General features: G+C 41.2%; 1 protein-coding gene across 1 annotated transcript in view; it reads right to left on the reverse strand.

The window, feature by feature from the left end:
• Positions 1-20,495, reverse strand: part of MMT (methionine S-methyltransferase) — a 108,494-nt gene that overhangs the window by 24,998 nt on the left and 63,001 nt on the right. The window contains exon 10 of the mRNA XM_010253998.3: positions 20,075-20,254. Coding sequence (XP_010252300.1) covers positions 20,075-20,254 — 180 coding nt within the window. The remainder of the gene's footprint in view (positions 1-20,074; positions 20,255-20,495) is intronic.

The raw sequence follows: 20,495 nt of genomic DNA on the forward strand, positions 1-20,495 counted from the left end.
TTGTCTTCAAGCAACAAGTATTTGCTTTTCTTTTGGGGTTGAACCCTATGTATGAGTCTATCAAGGTACTAATCTTGGGAAGTAAGCACTTACCTTCAGTCCAGAAGGTTTATGCCATAGTTCAGTCTTAAGAGAGTAGAAGAAGTGTGATGAATTGTACAAAGGGGGAGCTAGTTGCATTGGCAGTCTAGAGAGTTACTAGTACAAATGGCAGAGGCTCTTTTAAGAAGGGTGATATGTAGAAGAGAGTGAATGACAAAGACAAACTTTAGTGTATTCACTGTCAGAAGTCTAGGCAGACTAGAGACACATGTTGGGACCACCTCCATGGGAAGCCTAAGTGGCCTTAGGAATTAAGTAAGAAATCAGCATCTGATCAGAGTAAGAAGCCAACTCAACAAACTTGGAAGAAATTGTTGAGCAGGAGACCAAGAAGAAGAAGAGAAGAGGGAGAAAAGAAGAAGAGAAGAGGAAGAAGAATAAGAGGCAACTGAGTTAAGGCCTCAACAAAACTTAGCTTCAGTCGAGTGAAGCTTTCTATTTATACTATTCTGGCCATACATAACAATATGTCTACAGAATTACGAAAATACCCCTGTGGGTATTAAGCCTGTGTACAGTACATATAATACACCTATTAACACTCCCCCTCAAGTTGGGCATAGATATCAATCATGCCCAACTTGTCATAGAGACCTTGATGTCTGGAATGGTTTAACCCTTTTGTAAATAAGTCTGCAAGTTGGTCTTCAGAGCTGATGTATGGAGTGCATACTTCGCCTGTGATGATTTTCTCTCTGAAAAAATGCTTGTCAACTTCAATGTGCTTTGTTCTATCATGTAGTACCGGGTTGGCAGCGATACTGATAGCTGCCTTGTTGTCACAGAGTAGAGTCATGGGTTTACCAACTAGAAAACCCAACTCTCTCAATAGATTCTTTATCCACATACCTTTCGGCTACTCCGTGTGCCATTGCACGGCATTCAACTTCAGCACTGGATCTAGCTACCACGGTTTGCTTCTTACTCCTCCAAGTAACAAGGTTCCCTCCTACAAAGGTGCAGTAACCACTAGTAGACCTTCTGTCACTTTGAGATCCAGCCCAATCCGCATCTGTGTAAATTTCAACCCTCAAGTGTCCATGTTTCTGGAATAATAAACCAGCACCCGGGAACTTCTTAAGATACCGTAGTACTCTCTCCGCTGCTTCAAGATGGGTGGACCTAGTGCATGCACGAACTGACTGAGGACACCAACAGCATATGCTATGTCTGGACGAGTCATAGAGAGGTACAACAATCTCCCTACAAGCCTCTGAAATTGCTTCACATCCTTAAGTGGTTCACCTTGACTGTCACTTAACTTATGGTTGGGATCAATGGGAGAGTCAGCTGGTTTAACCCCAATCTTTCTTGTGTCCTTGAGAAAATCTAGGACATATTTCCTTTGGGAGATGAAGATACCCCTTTTTGATCGGGAAACCTCAATCCCAAGGAAGTATTTGGCGGGTCCTAAATCTTTCACCTCGAACTGAGTGGCAAGGAAGCCCTTCAAACTTTGAATTTCATCCTTCTAGTCACCAGTAACAATTATGTCATCCACGTATACAATTAGGGCAGCCATTTTACCTTCTACTCTTTTTACAAACAGTGTGTGATCTGACTGACATTGCTTGTATCCCCTCTCCTGAACTGCAGTATGAAATCTGCTGAACTAAGCCCTTGGTGATTGCTTCAGCCCATATAAAGACTTCTTGAACTTACACACCTTTTGTTCACTTCCTTGAGCCAAAAAACCGGGGGGTTGAACCATATAAACTTCCTCTTCAAGGTCACCATTCAAGAAGGCATTCTTGATGTCGAGCTGATGTAGATCCCAATTCAGATTGACAGCAAGAGAGAAAAGGACTCTAATAGAGTTCATTTTGGCAACAGGAGCAAAGGTTTCTGCATAATCAACCCCATATACTTGAGTGAAACCCTTTGCCACTAAACGAGCTTTATACCTCTCCACGGTTCCATCAGCCCCATGCTTAACAGTGAACACCCATTTACATCCAACTGGATCCTTTCCCTTAGGGAGATCAACAAGTTCCCATGTGCCATTCTTATGAAGAGCATCAATCTCTTCCTTCATGGCCTTCATCCATTCTAGAACTGAGAGAGCTTCTGCCACATTCTTGGGAATAGGGATACTGTCAATGGAGGTAAGAAAAGGACGAAATGAAGGTGAGATGTTCTCATAGGAAACAAAGTTGGAAATGGGGTGTTTGGTGGTGCACGACCTAACCCCTTTCCTGTGGGCAATGGGAAGGTCAAGATCATTAGCAGCAGGGAGGTTAGGAGTCAAGTTACCTGAGTGAGTATGATCTTCCCCCAAGGAATTTGATGGCATTTGAGGTACGGCTTTTGGATTCTCCTCAGCTCTTGAACCTGATTGGCCTTTACGACGACGAGAAAAAACACGAAAAGGTGGAGGATCAGAGGGAGAAAGGGGAGAAGGAGAAGGAGTAGGGAGAGGAGGAAGTTGAACCAGTTTCTCCTCATACCTACACTCCCCTTGAGGAGAAACAGGAAAGAAGGGCTCATCCTCAAAGAAGGTAACATCCATGGAGACATAGAATTTCCGTGAAACAGGATCAAAGCAACGATACCCTTTCTGACAGAATAAGTAGCCAAGAAATATGCACGGGATAGCACGAGAGTCCAATTTTCCCCGGGTGGGGGATAGGTTTTGGACAAAGCACTAACAACCAAAAACACGAGGAGGAATAGAAAGAAGAGGGGCCTTAGAAAAGAGAAGCTGATGTGGAGCTTTGTACTCTAACCAACGAGAGGGCATTCGGTTAATGAGGTATGTAGAACAAAGGACGGCTTCAAGCCAAAAACGTTTGGGAACATTCATGTGGAGTAGTAAACCCCGTGCCACTTCAAGAAGGTGACGGTTCTTCCGTTCAGCCACACCATTTTGTTGTGGCGTGCGGGCACAAGAGCTCCGATGAAGTGAGCCATGTGAAGCAAAGAACTCCGTGAGGTCACTATGAAAAAATTCTTTTGCATTGTCTGATTGAAATATTTGAATTTCGGTCTGAAATTGGGTGAAGACCATCCGCTGAAAATCTTGGATAATTTTTGGTACTTCCTCACGGGTTCGCATTGGATATACCCAAGTGTATCTGGAATAATCGTCAATGAAGGTAATAAAGTACTTGTAGCCACTCTCAGAAGGTAAAGTAACAGGGCCCCACACATCCGAATGCACAATGTGAAAAGAAAACTCAAATTTACTATTTCTTTGAGGAAATTGAGTTCTACAATGCTTGCTTAACTGACACGTTTGACAAGAAAAATTGGAAATAGACACGGACTTACACAATTCTAGGAAAACAACTTTCAACGACTCAAAAGACAAGTGACCCAAACGACAATGCCATAAATACAATTTACTCTTTCTAAACTGACTCATAGACTCTGTAACAAGAAGGCCAGTCGTATTCTCCAGCATATAGAGTCCATCAACCATACGACCCCTACCAATCGTCCTTCCCGAGGCTAGATCCTAAATCACACAATAGGAAGGGAAAAAAGTCACGAAACAGTTTAAGGAATTTGTAACACTACTGACTGAAAACAAATTCATAGGAAATTTTGGAACATGAAGAATATTAGAAAGAGTAAGGCCAAGGGGAAGAGAGAGAGTTCCTTGACTAGCTATGGGAGAGTATGATCCATCATCTAGTCTCACTTTATCTCTTCCAGAAAGAGGGTGATAAGTTTGGAAGAAAGAGGACATACCAGTCATGTGTTTTGACGCTCCAGAATCAATGATCCATGGAGAGTCAAGGTTGTGAGAAGCAACATGGAAAGCTGTGGCAGGATTACCTGATGTGGATGCAAAAGAGGTGGTGGGAGGAGCATCCATCTGGTGAATTGTTCTACCATAAAGCTCCAAATGGTCACGGAAGGAGTTGACAATATCCTCCCTTGGGTCGGATCCAGAGTAGTTATGTTGGCCATGTGGTGGTTGATTCACAGTGGAGGTGGAGGGTTGATTCTCCCGAGTAACCATATTGGGCATGTGGTGTTTCTTGGTACCTTGCTGCCCGGGTCTTCTAATACCATCTGAGCCTTGCTTCTTAGGTAAATCCTGAGCCCACTTCGGTTTCCCATGGAGATCCCAACAAGTATCTTTGGTGTGCCAGGGCTTCTGACAATTAGTGCACCGCAATTTTTCCTTATCTTCTGCTTTCTTCTGGAGATCCCCTCTCTTGAAAGAAGGTCCACCACTAGTAGAGGGACCCCCCTTTGCCGCCAACACAATTGCATCCCCTCCGGTGTTGTTCATCAAGTTCCTTCTACTCTCTTCAAACTGGACAAGTGCATAGACCTCCTGAATTGAAGGAAGATCCTTAGAACTTAGAATTTGTACTCTGATGGGTTCATAGATAGGATTGAGACCATGTAAAAAGGCAAACACCTTTGCTGTGAGACAAGTTTCTTATACAATTTTGCATCTTCCTCACACTTCCACTCAATATTCTGGTAATGGTCCAGCTCCTTCCAAACAGTTGTCAGGTCAGAGTAATAAACTGATAAACTCCTCTCCCCCTGTTTACAAGTAGATGAAGCTGCTTGCAGTTGATAAATTTTGGCATAGTGTCGAAGTTACGAATATGTGGACTTTGCCTGATCTCAGATCTCATTTGCAGTTTCAGCCCACATGAAGTTCTTCCTTATTTGCGGTTGCATGGAGATCAAAAGCCATGACATAACCATACTGTTCTCCTGATCCCATCTATCATGTTCTGCATTTCCAGAAGGTGGTTCTTTGATTCTTCCATTTATGTAGCCTACTTTTCTCCTTGCAGTTATGTATAGCTTGATCCCCCTTGACCACTCTAGGTAGTTTAACCCGTCAAGAGGAACAACAACAATAGGGAAGGATAGGTCACTGTTCCCACTCATTCCATTCAGCATTGTGGAGATTCAGGATGTAGCTGAATCTTCACTACTCATGATTCTCAGTTTAGAAATACACAAAACCAAAGCACAGTCTTACAGAGCTGCAACAGTCCACAACTAGACACTTGCTGATTTTCGGCCTCACAGAGAACCAAGCACAAACACTGCAGCTGCAGTACTAGGGTTTATGACCTACACTGTGTAGGAGTCCACAGAAAAATATACGAACTGCACATGCAGTGTAACCAGGTCTGAATGACCTACAGTTCACAACTTTGATATAGCTTCTCAGCCCCAAAAAAAAACACAGTAGGAACAGCAATACAAGTGGTGATTCACCACACCTAATCGGCTGATATCCACTTTCCAGGGCAGCCGAACAGTCACTCAAGTTCTAGGGTTCATCAACAGCCCCTTAGAGAGCAGACTAGGGCAACATACAATCGGAGGAAGGGGAACAGTCCCTACTCAGATTCTGGGACATTAACAGTCGTGCAAGAAGCCATAAACAGGGAAAGAAAAAAAAATTCAGTACCAGCAATAGGCAGTACAGTCACGAACTCGAACTTCCCTTTAGGTCAGAGCCTTCCTACGAACATCTGGGATGGATTTCTACAGTCCTCTTAGCCGAAGCAACCCAGTTACCAGCAAAAAATACATGTAGCCAAACCCTTTTTCTGTGCTAGGAAGTTGAACAGTCAGCATACTTGTAGCAGAGCCCTACTCGGCAGTGGAGACTAATCGCAGCACTAGAAAAGCTTCCTCTTCCTTGTCTTCAAGCATCAGTACTATAGCTCCTTCGCAGCAGTGGAGAGAGACCTCAGCTAGTTGTTTTCTAGACCTGGACGGACCTGCTCTGATACCATGTTGAGAAGGAGACCAAGAAGAAGAAGAAAAGAAGAAGGAGAAAAGAAGAAGAAAAGAAGGAGAAGAGGAAGAAGAATAAGAGGCAACTGAGTTAAGGCCTCAACAAAACTTAGCTTCAGTCGAGTGAAGCTTTCTATTTATACTATTCTGGCCGTACATAACAATATGTCTACAGAATTATGAAAATACCCCTGTGGGTACTAAGCCTGTGTACAGTACATATAATACACCTGTTAACAAAAATATAACTCAGCAAATGCGGCATCTCAGGAGACTAGTCCCATGATACCTTAGGAGCACCCCTTATTTTGATCCCAAGAAAGAGATTATCAACTCTTTTCATGACCATTTGGAATTATATGGTAGGACACTTCAATAGATGGACTTTGGCCCTACTCTTACCTCCTTTGCGTCTACATCAGGAAACTCTGCCACTACCTTCCATGTGTCATCTCATACATCTGATTCCCCTGGATAATTGATTCTAGAGCTTCAAACCACATGACTGGTAAGTCAAATTTATTTCAAGCATATAACCTCCTCTCTGGGAGAGATAAGGTAAGATTGGTCGACGGGTCATTCTGCACCATAGCTGGTCAAGGAACCATCTCCCTTACTTTCGGTCTTACCCTCTCTAATGTGTTGCATGTTCCAAAATTGCCTATCAATTTACTTTCCATTAGTAGCATTACTCACTCTTTGAATTGTTCAGTAACCTTCTTCCCTTCTTCCCTTCTTGTGTGTTTAAGGATTTGACCTTGGGGAGGACGATTGGTGGAGGAAGCATGGTGGATGGTCTGTACATGTTGGAAAATAAAGCCAGTCTTGTGGCTACAGAGTCTTTGAGTTTGTCTAGTGGAATCACACCTACTTATGGCATAATCATCTTGGTTTCTTTCTTTTGAGTCAATAAATCTTATGTTTCCAAAGTTATTTATGTCTTTGTTAGTTAATGAGTTATAGTGTCAGACATGTCAATTGATAAACATTGTAAAAGTTCTTTCCCTTTAAGAAATAAAAGATCTGAATTTCCTTTTCATATTGTCTATTATAATGTTTAGGGCCCTGTTACTCTACCTTCTAAGACTGGATTTAAGTATTTTGTTAGCGTAGGGGTATTTTTGTCTTTATACCTTGATTGATGTTGATGATCTGTAACATTGTGTTGGAACATGTGCTCTTAACTTAAGTAAGGGCACATAGGTCTTTTCAGTTATGTTTTAATAATAATATAAATACTTACTGGCCGACTGGGAGAAGTCAAATTGACTCTGTCAGTTCGAACCAGAATTCTCTCTTCTCTCTTTCTCTTTCTCTCTTTCTTTATCACCTTTTCTTCTTCTACATAACTGAACTCAGTTAGGCTGAACTCTAAGGCAGACCTGAATTATAACATGGTATCAGAGCTAGGTTAAATCTGCCTAGATTTCTGCTTGCCTAGGGTTCATTCTCTGCGCACCCTATCTAGGGTTTTCCTCTTTTTTTCTGTGTTCGATTGGAGATAAGGGAAAGGGCTGAAAAGGAGTGATCGCCCTCTTCCCTTGGGGGTCTCTATGCCTCCAGTCAGGTCGTATGTGGTCGGTTGCTGTGATTTCTGAGATCGCCCTCTCCTAGTAGAGGAAGAATAGAGGGCCGAATTGTGTGGGCAGTGGCTGTTGTGTGTGAAGCGGCTGTTGTGTGTGGACTGCTCTCCTGCTCGTATGGGTGTTACTTCAGCGATAAGGTAAGAGATTTCAGTGCATGATATCTGTTATGGATTAAATAGGAGGTGTGTTTCAGACCATATGCTAGGGTTTCGGCTAGTAAGAGCTAGGGTTTATGCTGGTTTCTTTGTGCTTTTTGAAGGAAGAGATATGATCATATAGTGGTGAGATTTCAGGTAGTTGTAGGAGTAGGGTTTGTGGTGTGAGCACACTTTTCAGCAAACAACAAGTGCTGAAATCAGTGTGACAGGTGTGATCTAGGGTTTGTAGTGTAAAGAGCACACATTCCAGCAACAATTAGTGCTGCAATCAGTGTGACAGGTGTGACCTAATAGTGTGTAGTGTGCAAATCTCAATGATAATAGAATTCAGCAAGTGTGCAGAATTGGTGATAACATAATGGGAGACAATAATGATTATAAACCTAGTGTGATGGTGCCTACAGACTACCTGAATGTTCAGATGACCTCCATTAAGTTAAATGGAGAGAATTATGTGCCTTGGGCTAAATCCGTTGAAGTCTTTCTGAAGGCAAAGAAGAAGGTAAAACACATCAGAGAGGAGAAACCCTCCTCTGACTCTCACGAGTATGAAGACTGGGAGCAAGAGGATGCTCAGATCATCACATGGTTGTGGAACAGTATGAAACCCAGGATTAGTGTGAACTTCATGTTCCTTGATATTGCCAAAGATGTGTGGGACCATGCGAAGAAATTGTATTCGGGGCAGGACAATACAACCAGAGTTTATCAACTTTATCAAGAGTACTTTAATTTGCAACAGGGCAATCAGAGTCTTGAGGAGTACTATGCCAACATGAGGAACATATGTAATGAGTTGAATGTTTATCATCCTCTCACTTCTAATGTCAAGATTCAGCAACAGAGAGAGCAGCTTGATGTGACTAGATTTTTGGTGGGACTAAAGTCTGAATATGAACCAGTACGGGCTCAGATATTAGGGGGCTCAGCTCTTCCGTCCCTAGAAGAGGTATTTGCTCGACTTCGAGGATTTCTATCGGATCTACTGGGAACTCTAATATCTCAGATAGATCTGCCTTTGCTGCATCGAGAGGCCGTGGTGGTAGAGGTGGAGCTTGGGGAGCTCAGTCTGGCTGTGGTGGTGGTAGTGGTTCTGCATATGGCCGAAGTGGCAATGGTGGGTCTACTCATAATCGTGGTGGTGGTCGTACTGGGAGCAGAGATTCAGGGGGAGCCCGTGGTAGAGGACGTAGCTCAGGCCCGAGGAAGTGCACTCATTGTGGTATGGATGGACATACCATCAACTATTGTTATGATCTACATGGTCCTCCCTCAACCTGGGCCAATCATGCCGCGACCAGTGACTCAAGTTCCAGCTTTAGACAGGAGAATCATTCATCTGACCAGTTGCCTCCTACATCCACAGATGGTCCCATGAAGGAGATGGTGAGTGTTCCCCATGATGAATATGAGAGGTTTATCCAATCACAGCAGAACACGGCAACTTTTGCTCACTCAGGTATGACTTGTCTGGCATCTACACCCAATCCCTGGATCATTAACTCTGGAGCCTCCGATCACATGACTGGAACTCCAGGTGTGTTTTCCTCCTTATCTCATTGCTCAACATCACAACCTATCACCCTTGCTAATGGTTCCACATCCTCAATTTGTGGTGTTGGTAATGTTGACCTAGATCCTGTATCCCTCTCATCAGTTCTGTATGTTCCTAAATTGCCTTTTAACCTTATGTCTGTTAGTAAGCTGACCAAATCACTTAACTGCTCCATTACCTTTTATCCTTCTATGTGTGTCTTTCAGGATCTCAAGACGGGGATGAAGATTGGTGGAGGGCATGAAGCAGGTGGACTGTATTATCTTGACGGTGGTGGTGGTAGAACTTCAACAGCTCTCCAGTCATCTCTTTCTCCTCTCCAGTGGCACTGCCGATTTGGTCATCCGTCGCTAAAAGTCTTGAAGTTCATGGTTCCGTCCTTGAGTCAACTTTCTGTTTTGGATTGTGAGTCGTGTCAGTTTGGGAAACACCATCGTGTTCCCTTTAGTTCTAGGGTTGATAACCGTGTGTCGAGTCCTTTTTCTTTAGTTCATTTAGATGTTTGGGGTCCTTATAAAGTGGTCATATAATGGATACAAATATTTTGTCATTTTTGTGGATGATTTTTCAAGGATGACGTGGCTCTATTTAATGAAAGAAAGAAGTGAATTGTTTACCATTTTTCAAAAATTTTATGCTAAGATTCGTAACCAATTTGGTACCCATATCAAAGTTTTTCGTTCTGATAATGGCCACGAATATTTATCCTCATCATTTCAGGAATACCTGGACCAACACGGCATTATACATCAAACCTCGTGTACCTACACCCCACAACAAAACGGGGTGGCTGAGAGAAAGAATCGCCATCTCCTTGAAACAGCAAGATCCCTAATGCATCACATGCATGTTCCCAAACCTTTTTGGAGTGATGCAGTGCTTACCTCTTGTTTTCTAATTAATCGGATGCCCACGTTCATCCTTGATGGTCATTCTCCGTTTTAGGTCTTGTTTCCCACTTTGTCTCCATTCCCTCTTACGTCGAGAGTTTTTGGGTGTGTCTGTTTTGTCCATAATCTGGGTCCCGGGAACGACAAGTTTGATGCCCGTTCTCTCAAGTGCATCTTCCTTGGCTATTCTCGGACCCAGAAAAGGTATAGGTGTTACCATCCTGGTTCTCGACGGTCCTTTGTGTGTGCTGATGTCAGTTTCTTTGAGTCTACTCCATTCTTTTTGGGGTCTGGTGATGCTTCTTCCTCCTTATCACCTCCTCTTCCACTTCCCGTTGTCGATCTTCCTCCCTTTGTTCCAGTCGTGACCAAATCCTTGCCTCCGGTGCCACCACCTGTTGAACGCCCACCTATCCGTCATGTGTATACACATCGCCCACATGCACCAACTACATCTCCGTCGACGGATCCGGCACCAGACCCACACTTAGCATCTAAGATTGATCTACCCATTGCTTTGCGGAAAGGTAAACGTACTTGCACCCTTCATCCCATTTCTAATTATGATTCTCTTACTCACCTTTCCGCTTCCCATTGCCAGTTTGTTACCTTGTTATCATCAGTTATTGTTCCTAAAGATGTCCAGGAATCCCTTGCCTCTCCAGGGTGGTGTCGTGCCATGGAAGAAGAACTCTCAGCCCTTCATCATAATCATACTTGGGACCTCACTACTCTTCCTCCTTGGAAGCAAGCTGTTGGTTGTAAATGGGTTTATACGGTTAAATATCTGCCTGATGGTAGTGTTGAACGCCTGAAAGCACGATTAGTTGCAAAAGGGTACTCCCAAACCTATGGCATTGACTACACAGAGACCTTCTCACCGGTTGCTATGATAGGGTCAGTTCGTGTTGTGATCTTTCTTGCAGCCATGTATGAGTGGCCACTATATCAGCTTGATATCAAGAATGCCTTTTTGCATGGTGACTTACTCGAGGAGGTCTACTGTTAGACAATTGTATGCCCTTAGCTTCAATCAGAATTATGTACATTATGAATTTATTGTAAATGAATAAAGTACACATTTGATTCATGTTCCTGTGTAATACCCTTAAACTAGACACTTAATGAGACTTGTGTTAGTTTAGAATGTTCACAACCATTGGGTAAGTCTGGGGAGATTTATCCTGCCAAGGCTGACACTGGTGTGCGGCCAACTGTTGGGGTGGCTTGTCTCAGCTACCAGGGTGAGACCCGAAGCACATGCAGTGTAGGATTAATAGAACCTTTGAACCAGACCAGATTTCCAGTATTGCCCTAGACCTTGGAGATAGATGGGCAAAACTGGAAAGTTACACCTAACCCCTAGACTCGATTATGATACTACACTAGATGTCGGATTGGGCTGTCTTTGATGTACCAATCAGTGAGATGCTTAGTGGGGGTCAAAACCTGGGTATGTTGGGACAGTCCGAGAATTCATCTGAGTGGGTGATCATAGTGACAGGATCAGCCCCTTTGTCGGACAAAGGTAATGATCAGGGATGCACTCTCTCTGATGGAAACCAAGACTGCCGGCAGCCGATTTCAATTGTTGAGATTTTGTTTTGCAAAATATATTTATATAAAGATATATATATATATATATATATGTTATGGTTTCGAAATGATTTGCAAAAGGTTTTAATTCCCGGGATCCATGTAAGTAGAGAGTGCAACACTATTCCTTGCAGTCGAGGGAGAGGTCCTCCCTTGTCGGGCAGTGTTTGATCATTATGGGCTGAGAGGTTAAGTGTAAGACCATTGAGGATAATACCTGATGGGCTAATCTTGCATCTGCCCACAGTCCCTGGGTGTTACAATGTGGCTTGGCCCAGGGATCACTTAGGGTAAGTGTTGGGCCCATAGAGCCCATAAGATGAGTTTCAGGGGTGCACTGTCCATAACAGTGTATTCGGCCAGGCCTTGTAACAAAGGTTGGGCTGAACCCATGTGCCTGATGTGTAGATCATGTTTGGGTCCCACGCCATACAAGGAAGCCCAACTGGGCAGCAGTTTGGAAGGCTAAGTGAGTACATAACCTTAAATGGGCCTTAAGCCCATTTCGAACTGGGCTGATTTGATCAGTCAATTAAAGAGGGGCGAATTCTGATATGGATCAGCTGATAGGATTGGGCCTAGACCCTATCCACTTAGAGAGTCCAAGATCTAAATGAGATTTAGATCTGGAAGCCTCCTAATTAGATTAGGAGATGGCTGATCTGATCTACAAATAAGATGAGGGTTATCTCTTATCACTTAAAGGGACTTCTAATCCAAATATGATTTGGATTAGCAACTCCTAATGGGATTAGGAGCTGATCCCTTTAAGATTATGAAAGGAGAAAGGGGCGGCAACTGTTAATGATTGATGTTCAATTCTCTTCAGAGCTGAAAATCACAAAAAGAGAGATTTCTGCACCCTGCGAATTCTCTCTTGCCGCCTCCTTCCTGCCGCCGCCATCACCTTCAGTTCGATCTCCAGTTCTTGGGAGAAATCAAGATCTGATCTTGATTCCAATCTTTTGGGAAAAGATTGGTTGGAGCTGTACTCACAAGCCATCCAGTTGATTCTTGCGAAGGGTCAAGTTATTTTGGAAGAACATTGTTGATTCTGCTCCATCCTGCACTGCGCCATCTTCAGTGGGAGCAGATTTTGGATCCTTCCGTGGGTGTGAACACCTCCATTGGGAGATACTGTTTCTCCGTATCAAGTACATCCTCCCTCCTACTCCTTTTTGTTCAGATCTCATTTGGTTCATGGTTCAAGATTGATCCTTGAAAATATGTTTTCTAAAATAGGGAATTCGATTCCCTGCAAAGATGGGAGAAATTTTTTTGAAATTCGCCCAGTCCATTCCGCAAGACATGGACGTCCATGTGATGGATATCCTATCCCTTCATCTACATGGAGCAACCTCCAGGGTTTGTTGCTCAGGGGGAGGATGGTAAGGTGTGCAAACTAAGGAAGGCTATATATGGGCTTAAATAGTCTCCTCGAGCATGGTTTGGTAGGTTCAGTGAGGTGGTAAAGAAATTTGGTATGAAACAGTGCAAAGTTGACCATTCCGTATTTAGTCATGACTCTCCGGGAGGAAAAATACTGTTGGTGGTGTATGTAGATGATATTGTTATTACTGGGAATGATAACATTGGTATTGACAGGCTGAAGACTTATCTGCAGGATCACTTTCAGACAAAGGATCTGGGTAAACTGAAATACTTCTTGGGGATAGAGGTAGCGAGATCCAAGTATGGGATTAACTTGTGCCAGAGGAAGTATGTGCTTGATTTGCTGGAAGAAACAGGCTTGTTGGGTGCCAAACCAGCTGAAACACCCATGGACACAAATACCAAGCTAAGCAGTGATATGGGTGAAGTGTTTGAAGACCCTAGCAGATACCGACGACTTGTGGGCAAACTGAATTACCTAACCATTACCAGACCAGACATCTCATTTGCAGTTAGTGTGGTAAGCCAGTTTATGCAAAAACCTCTGATTCCTCATTGGAATGCGGTTCTGAGAATTGTGAAGTATCTAAAAGGGGCTCCGGGTTGTGGTCTGATATACAAGAGTGGGGGAAAACTTGAAATTGAAGGGTATTCTGATGCTGATTGGGCCGGTTCTATGTCTGATAGGCGGTCTATTACAGGCTATTGCACGTTTCTGGGAGGTAACCTGGTGACATGGAAAAGTAAGAAGCAGACGGTTGTGGCAAGAAGCAGTGCAGAAGCAGAATATAGGGCTATGACACACACCGCTTGTGAATTAGTGTGGCTAAGGAACCTTCTACAGGAAGTAGGGTACAACATTAACACTCCAATGAAGCTCTATTGTGATAACCAGGCTGCAGTTCATATCTCCTCTAATCCAGTGTTTCATGAAAGAACCAAGCACATTGAGGTTGACTGTCACTTTGTGAGGGAGAAGGTGCTGAATGGAGAGCTAGATACTACACATGTTAATACAGAAAATCAGTGGGCTGACTTATTTACAAAAGGCTTGAGTCGGGGAAGAGTGGACTACATATGTAACAAGCTGGGAGTATATGATATATACTCACCAGCTTGAGGGGGAGTGTTAGCGTAGGGGTATTTCTGTCTTTATACCTTGATTGATGTTGATGATCTGTAATGTTGTGTTGGAACATGTGCTCTTAACTTAAGTAAGGGCACATAGGTCTTTCCAGTCATGTTTTAATAATAATATAAATACTTACTGGCCGACTGGGAGAAGTCAAGTTGACTCTGTCAGTTCGAACCAAAATTCTCTCTTCTCTCTTTTTCTCTCTCTCTCTCTTTCTTTATCACCTTTTCTTTTTCTACATAACTGAACTCAGTCAGGCCAAACTCTAAGGCAGACCTGAATTATAACATATTTCATTACTTTGATTGATGACTACTCTAGATATACTTGGATTTACCCTATGCGATCTAGAGATGAAGTACCAAAGACTGTGAAAGATTTTCAATGCATGATTTTTACTCAATTCCAGACTGAGATTCATATTTTCTAGTCGAACAATGCAAAGCAGTACTTTCATAGTGATCTCACGGAGTTTTTTGCTTTGTGTGGATCTCTTCATTGGAGTTCTTGTTCTATGACACCTCAACTAAACGGTGTTTGCTGAGAGAAAAAATCGTCATTTTCTTGAAGTTGCTCTTTGATTATTACTTCATATGTATGCTATGAAACACATCTGGATGGATGTCGTTATGTGTGCTGCATATATCGTCAACTGTATACTGTCTCGATTGCTAGAGTATAAGGCCCCACATCAACTGTTGTTTCCTAAGGATCCTTTATCCCCTATTCCAATGCATGTCTTTGGATGTTGTTGCTTTGTTCATGACTTGTCTCCACTATCCCTTGTGTTTTTCTTACCTACCCTTTATCTCAAAAGGGCTATTGATGTTATGATCCTGCTTCACGCAAGTTCTATGTCTCCATGGATGTATCCTTCTTTGGGAGTCGACCTTTTTTCCTTGATTTCTCCTTAGGGGGAGAGTAAGGTTGTGGAGAAACACACCTAGGTTCAATTACCTCCTCTTCCTGATCCTCCTCTATTTTGTGTCTTCCTCCGCCTCCACAAGAGCCAGTAGAGTTCAAGAGCTGTGGAACCTAACACTATGCGGCCAACATCACCAAACTCTCTAGAGGCAAATCCCCATCATCCAAGTACACTTGTTCCCATTGATATGCCTAATCCACTTAATATTGATCCTCCTATTATTGATGATCTTGATGTTTCGCCTGTAGTAAGCATATCTCACCTTCATATCATGTTTTTCTTTCCTCCATTGACAACATTTCTATTCCTAAGAATGTGGCGAAAGCTTTATCCATCCCTGAATGGACAGATGCATTGAAAGAAGAAATTAATGCCTTGCACAAAAATGACACTTAGGAGTTGGTGGATCTTCCTTAAGAAAAAGAACCAGTGGGATGTAAGTGGGTGTTCATAGTGAAGCATGGAGCTGATGATACGGTAGAAAGGTAAAAAGCCAGGTTGGTGGCAAAAGGAAGTGTATGGAGTAGACTATGCAAATACCTTTGCTCCAGTAGCCAAGATGAACTCTATCAGAATCCTCCTTTCACTATCAGCTAATTTTGACTGAGAACTTCACCGATTGGATATTAAAAATGCATTCTTGAATGGTGACCTAGAGGAGGAGATGTACATGACTCAACCTCTAGGTTTCTGTGCCAAAGGTAGTGAGCACAAGGTGTGCAAGTTAAAACAATCATTATATGAGTTGAAACAGTCACCTCGGGCCTAGTTTAGTAAGTTTCACTTAGTTGTACAACAAATGGGGTTGAAACGATGCCAGTTAGATCATATTCTATTTATAAAGAAAGGTGAAGGGAAAATTGCAACTCTAATTGTGTATGTTGATGACATAATGGCATAGTTCGTCTAGGCAACTAGGCGGTTTTTCATGGTCGCCTTGCCCAAACAACACAAGTTTTGCATATTAGGCGACCGCCCAGAGACTTGGGTGGCGTTTGATAAATCTAAATTCAGATCTGAAAAGTTAAAAAGATATTAAAAGTGTCTGAAATCTGAAAAGAGGCATAAATGCTTTTCTACTTTTTAGAGGATCTAAATTCATAAGTTTGTTTATGTTGGATCAACCCTTTACCATCTGAAATTTACTGATTTTACTATTTTACCCCTAAAATATACTATTTGGAAATGTTGAGTTTAATTTGCATTATCTCATAAAAAATAATTTTCAACCTCAAAATAATATTGAAATAATACAAATAAAAAATAATAAATTAATAATTACTAATTTATAAATGAAACGATTAAAATTAAAAGAAAAATTAATGACTATAAAAATATTAAAATAATTAATAATTTACACAAATAAAAATTAAAATAATTTTTAAAAATTAATGAAATAGTTAAAAGTTACTAGTTAATAAAAATAATTAATAGTTAATAAATAACATAAATAAATTTAATAGAAATAATTAATGCTTAATAAAAATATTAAAATAATTAATAATTTATAATTTATAATTAATAATTAATACAATTATTATTCACTGAACCACCGCTGCTGCTGCATGTTAGTGGCAGTGGCAATGATGGGAATACAGGGGAGGGAGAGAGAGAACAGGGAAGACGGGGCGAGAGAGAGCCGCTGTTGCAACTTGCAGCGGCGGTGGCAGGATGACAGGGTGGAGAGAGAGAGAGAGCGAGAGAAAAACCAAATGAGTCTAAGCGCACGAGAATACAGGGATAGCGTGCATCATTTCCAAAATATTGTAGGGGATTTTCAACTATCCACCGGCTCTGAAACGCGTCTGAGCACGTTAAGATCCAACCCAATCTCTATTATATTCAGATCTGAAAATAAGATTCAGATCAAGTTTAAGAGTTAAAACCAAACAAGTGTGAGGATCTAAAAAGCAACATTTTCAGATTCAGACCTTTGAAATGTGCAATCAAACAACCCCTTAACCGGGTGCCTACATACAAGGCAGGCGCCTACGTTCATCTAAAAAATTATTATTTTTTTTAATTTTGTTGATATTTTTATTGGATGTTTTATTCTTTTAAAATAAATCTGGTTACATGATATCATTTTAGTATTAAGACCAAGTATACAGCCTTTTTTTTCTTTATGTCAAAAGGGTTTTTTTGGTTCAATTGGAGAGGGAGGAGAACCAAAGACTTCAAACCCCAGCCCAACTCCATCGCACCTCAGCTCCAGCAGGTAAGTTCTTCTTTTCTAGATTTCAAACATTTTTTTTGAAAAAACAGGGGCTCTGCCAATCCTCCCTTTCTTTTTCTTTTCCAGATTTCAGTCAAATCATTCCTGAGTTCTCTCTTCTCAGCTTAGACATTTTTTCATTTTCTTCGAAAAAACAAGGGTACCGCCCCTATACTCCTCAGTCCTCCCTTTCTCCACTCATCATCATCATCATCATCTTCCACCCCATGAGTCCATGACTGTTCTTAGTCGTCAGTCATCCGCCCCATGAGTCCATTTTTTTTTTTGAAAAAACAAGGGCTCCGCCCTATACTCCTCTCCTCCCTTCACTGATTCAGTCATTGTTCTCACTTCTCACTTCAGTTTTTAACAGCCGAACCTATCATTAATATATATGAATATGATTATATGGCTGAAATCTATAGATTTTATATTTATAGATTCCATTGCCTAGGTGTGCCTAGCTCGCCTAGTCGCCTTGACAACTATGCATAATGGCCATAAGAGATATCATAGCCACTCAGTTCAAAGTGAAAGATCTAGGCCCCTTAAGTTATTTCCTTGGGATTGAAGTTGCTCGCTCTCAAAAGGGCATCTTTATTTCTCAAAGGAAATATGTACTGGATCTTTTAGAGGACATAGGCAATTTAGGAGTGAAGCCAATTGATTCACCCATTGAACCTAATCATCAGCTGGCTAACAGTTAGGGGGAGGCTATGAAAAATGTGAACAAGTTCTAGAGAAGTTTCTAGGGGTGTCCTTATATTTGTATATGACTAGACCTGACATTGCTTGTATAGTGGGTCTCCTTAGTCAGTTCATGCATAATTCTAAGACTTCCCACTTTGAAGCTACAAAAAGGATCCTTAGATACCTCAAGAAGTTCCCAGAGGTCAGTTTGTTGTTCTAGAAACGTGGGCATTTGAAAGTTGAAGTGTATCCAGATGCTGATTGGGCAGGAACAGTCGATGACAGAAAGTCTACTAGTGGGTACTGTACCTTTGTGGGAGGAAACCTAGTCACCTAGAGAAGTAAGAAACAAAGTGTGGTGGCTAGGTCCAGTGCTTAAGTAGAATACAAAGCTATGTCTCATGGAGTTGTTGAAATCATGTGGATAAAGAACCTATTAGGTGAACTGGGCTTTGCAGTTAACAGCCCTATGTCAATATCTTGTGACAATAAAGTTTCCATCAACATTGCCACCAACCCAGTCCTCCATGATAGGACAAAACATATTTAAGTGGACAAACATTTTATTAGGAAAAAACATGAGTGGAGAAGTATGCACTCCCTATGTCAATTCAGAAGAACAACTCGCAGATATTTTCACCAAGGGTCTTCATCCTGTGTAACACAATAATTTGTGTGACAAGTTGGGCATGATTGACATTTGTGTCCCAACTTGAGGGGGAGCGTTGAAATAGCTCAGTTTATTCTGGTTATTTTGCTTAGTTTATTTTCTGATCTTCTGTTTAAAACAACTTAGTTTTTAATTTGTTTATGTACTGAGAGTGTTGCAGGGGCATAAGAGTCTTTTTCTTATCTTTTAAGTCTCGCCCTATATATAATAATATATTCTGCTGCCGCCAGAACAGATTTGACTCCTAAACACTTTCCCTTCTCTCTCTCCTCTCTTCTTATTTCTTCTGTATTTCTCTGCTAATACTTACTTTAATAAATTTTATTTTACCATAAAAAAGGGCTTGGCCATCATGGCCTTAAATAACAGAAGGAAAAGATGTAATAACCCACAACCCCTTTCTATTGCAACAAACCCATTAGTTACATCTCGTCCTTTTGTGATAAGGGCCTTGAAAAGAACAACTGGACAAGGCCAATGATGCTTGCATTGCTTATTAAAGAGAACACTGCTTTGTTTCCTGTTTTTATTCTCTAACTTAGAAGTACGATATCGCAGTTTTTCTCTCTTTGCATATTTTGAATACAAGCTATTTACTTTCCAGTTCTACAATCCCTAAACAAGTAGAGATATATCTGTTGATATGGGAACTCAGAGTATCAGATGCTACTTTTAATTTCTTAAATTCAGAAAATGGATATAGATACAAATGTTGTTTCATTCAATATGATAGAACTATGCTTTTACCATTTACGAAAGCTTACCATAACTTTATGTAGAACTCAATTGCTGATGGAGGCAGAAATTGGGTAAGGCATGCCTTCATTTACCATTTGGGATACCATTGAATCCAAAACAATGAGAGAGAATAAAAGAGATATGAACACTTTTACTGTAAGCATGTTGCAAAGAGTATAGTTGAAGGGCTTAAGTATCATTTAGAGGACTGGCAGCAAAGTTTCCAAACCTGCCCAGTCTATCATCACAGAAGGTGTTTCTGTGAAAAACTTTGGTTCTCAGATACACATTCAGATAATCAATCCCTCAAGCAAATGGCACTTGAGAAAAAATACAATGAATAAGGAAAGGGAGAAGACAGAAGCCATCAAATGTAATTCTTCCGTATTCACTCTAATACCTGTTTAATAGACTGTATAATGATAATGGTTTTTTAATGACAGGGAATGACAAAAGATTTTTTAGAGTATTATCTCTAATAATCAAGCATCTAAACAAACATCAACATTCTCCATTACCAATCCCTAAGAAAATTGAGGGAAATAAATAAAAAGGAACCAAGGCTGCAAATCAGTCAACTCATAAATTCTAAATTCATTTAGATACATAACAGCAAGTTACAAATGTCTCAGAACTATGGTTCTCATTACAATCATATTGGGAAACAAAAAGGAAAGAACTATAGACCAACAAACCTCTGCAGGAAGATGGCGATCAGCAAGTTGGAAGGCTAGAAGCTCATGGAATAAACAACCATAATAATATTGGCTAAACAAAGCTGTACCACCTTCTAGTAACTCCACTGACTTGGACAATGCCTTAAAAATGGTTTCCTCTTCTGAAATCACAAAAGCTACTTCCAAATCTGAATAAACCTGGAGAGTATTTTGCATCAATCATTAAACAGAAACCTATATTTAGAGTAAACTAATGGTTGACAAAAATATGATAAATAAAAAAATAGCAACTTTCAGGTTCTGAAAATTGGTACAAATAAATAGAAGATACACAACACAGATGCTCAACTTGCCATCAGGTCCTAAGCTTCTAACCCCAAATCAACAAAACAGAATTTCATATCCATCATCAGTCTCCAAAAAGTTATATCAGTGGAAC

The sequence above is a fragment of the Nelumbo nucifera genome, chromosome 5, assembly GCF_055504915.1.
Source record: "Nelumbo nucifera cultivar China Antique chromosome 5, China Antique-T2T, whole genome shotgun sequence".
Taxonomy (NCBI): Eukaryota; Viridiplantae; Streptophyta; class Magnoliopsida; order Proteales; family Nelumbonaceae; genus Nelumbo; species Nelumbo nucifera.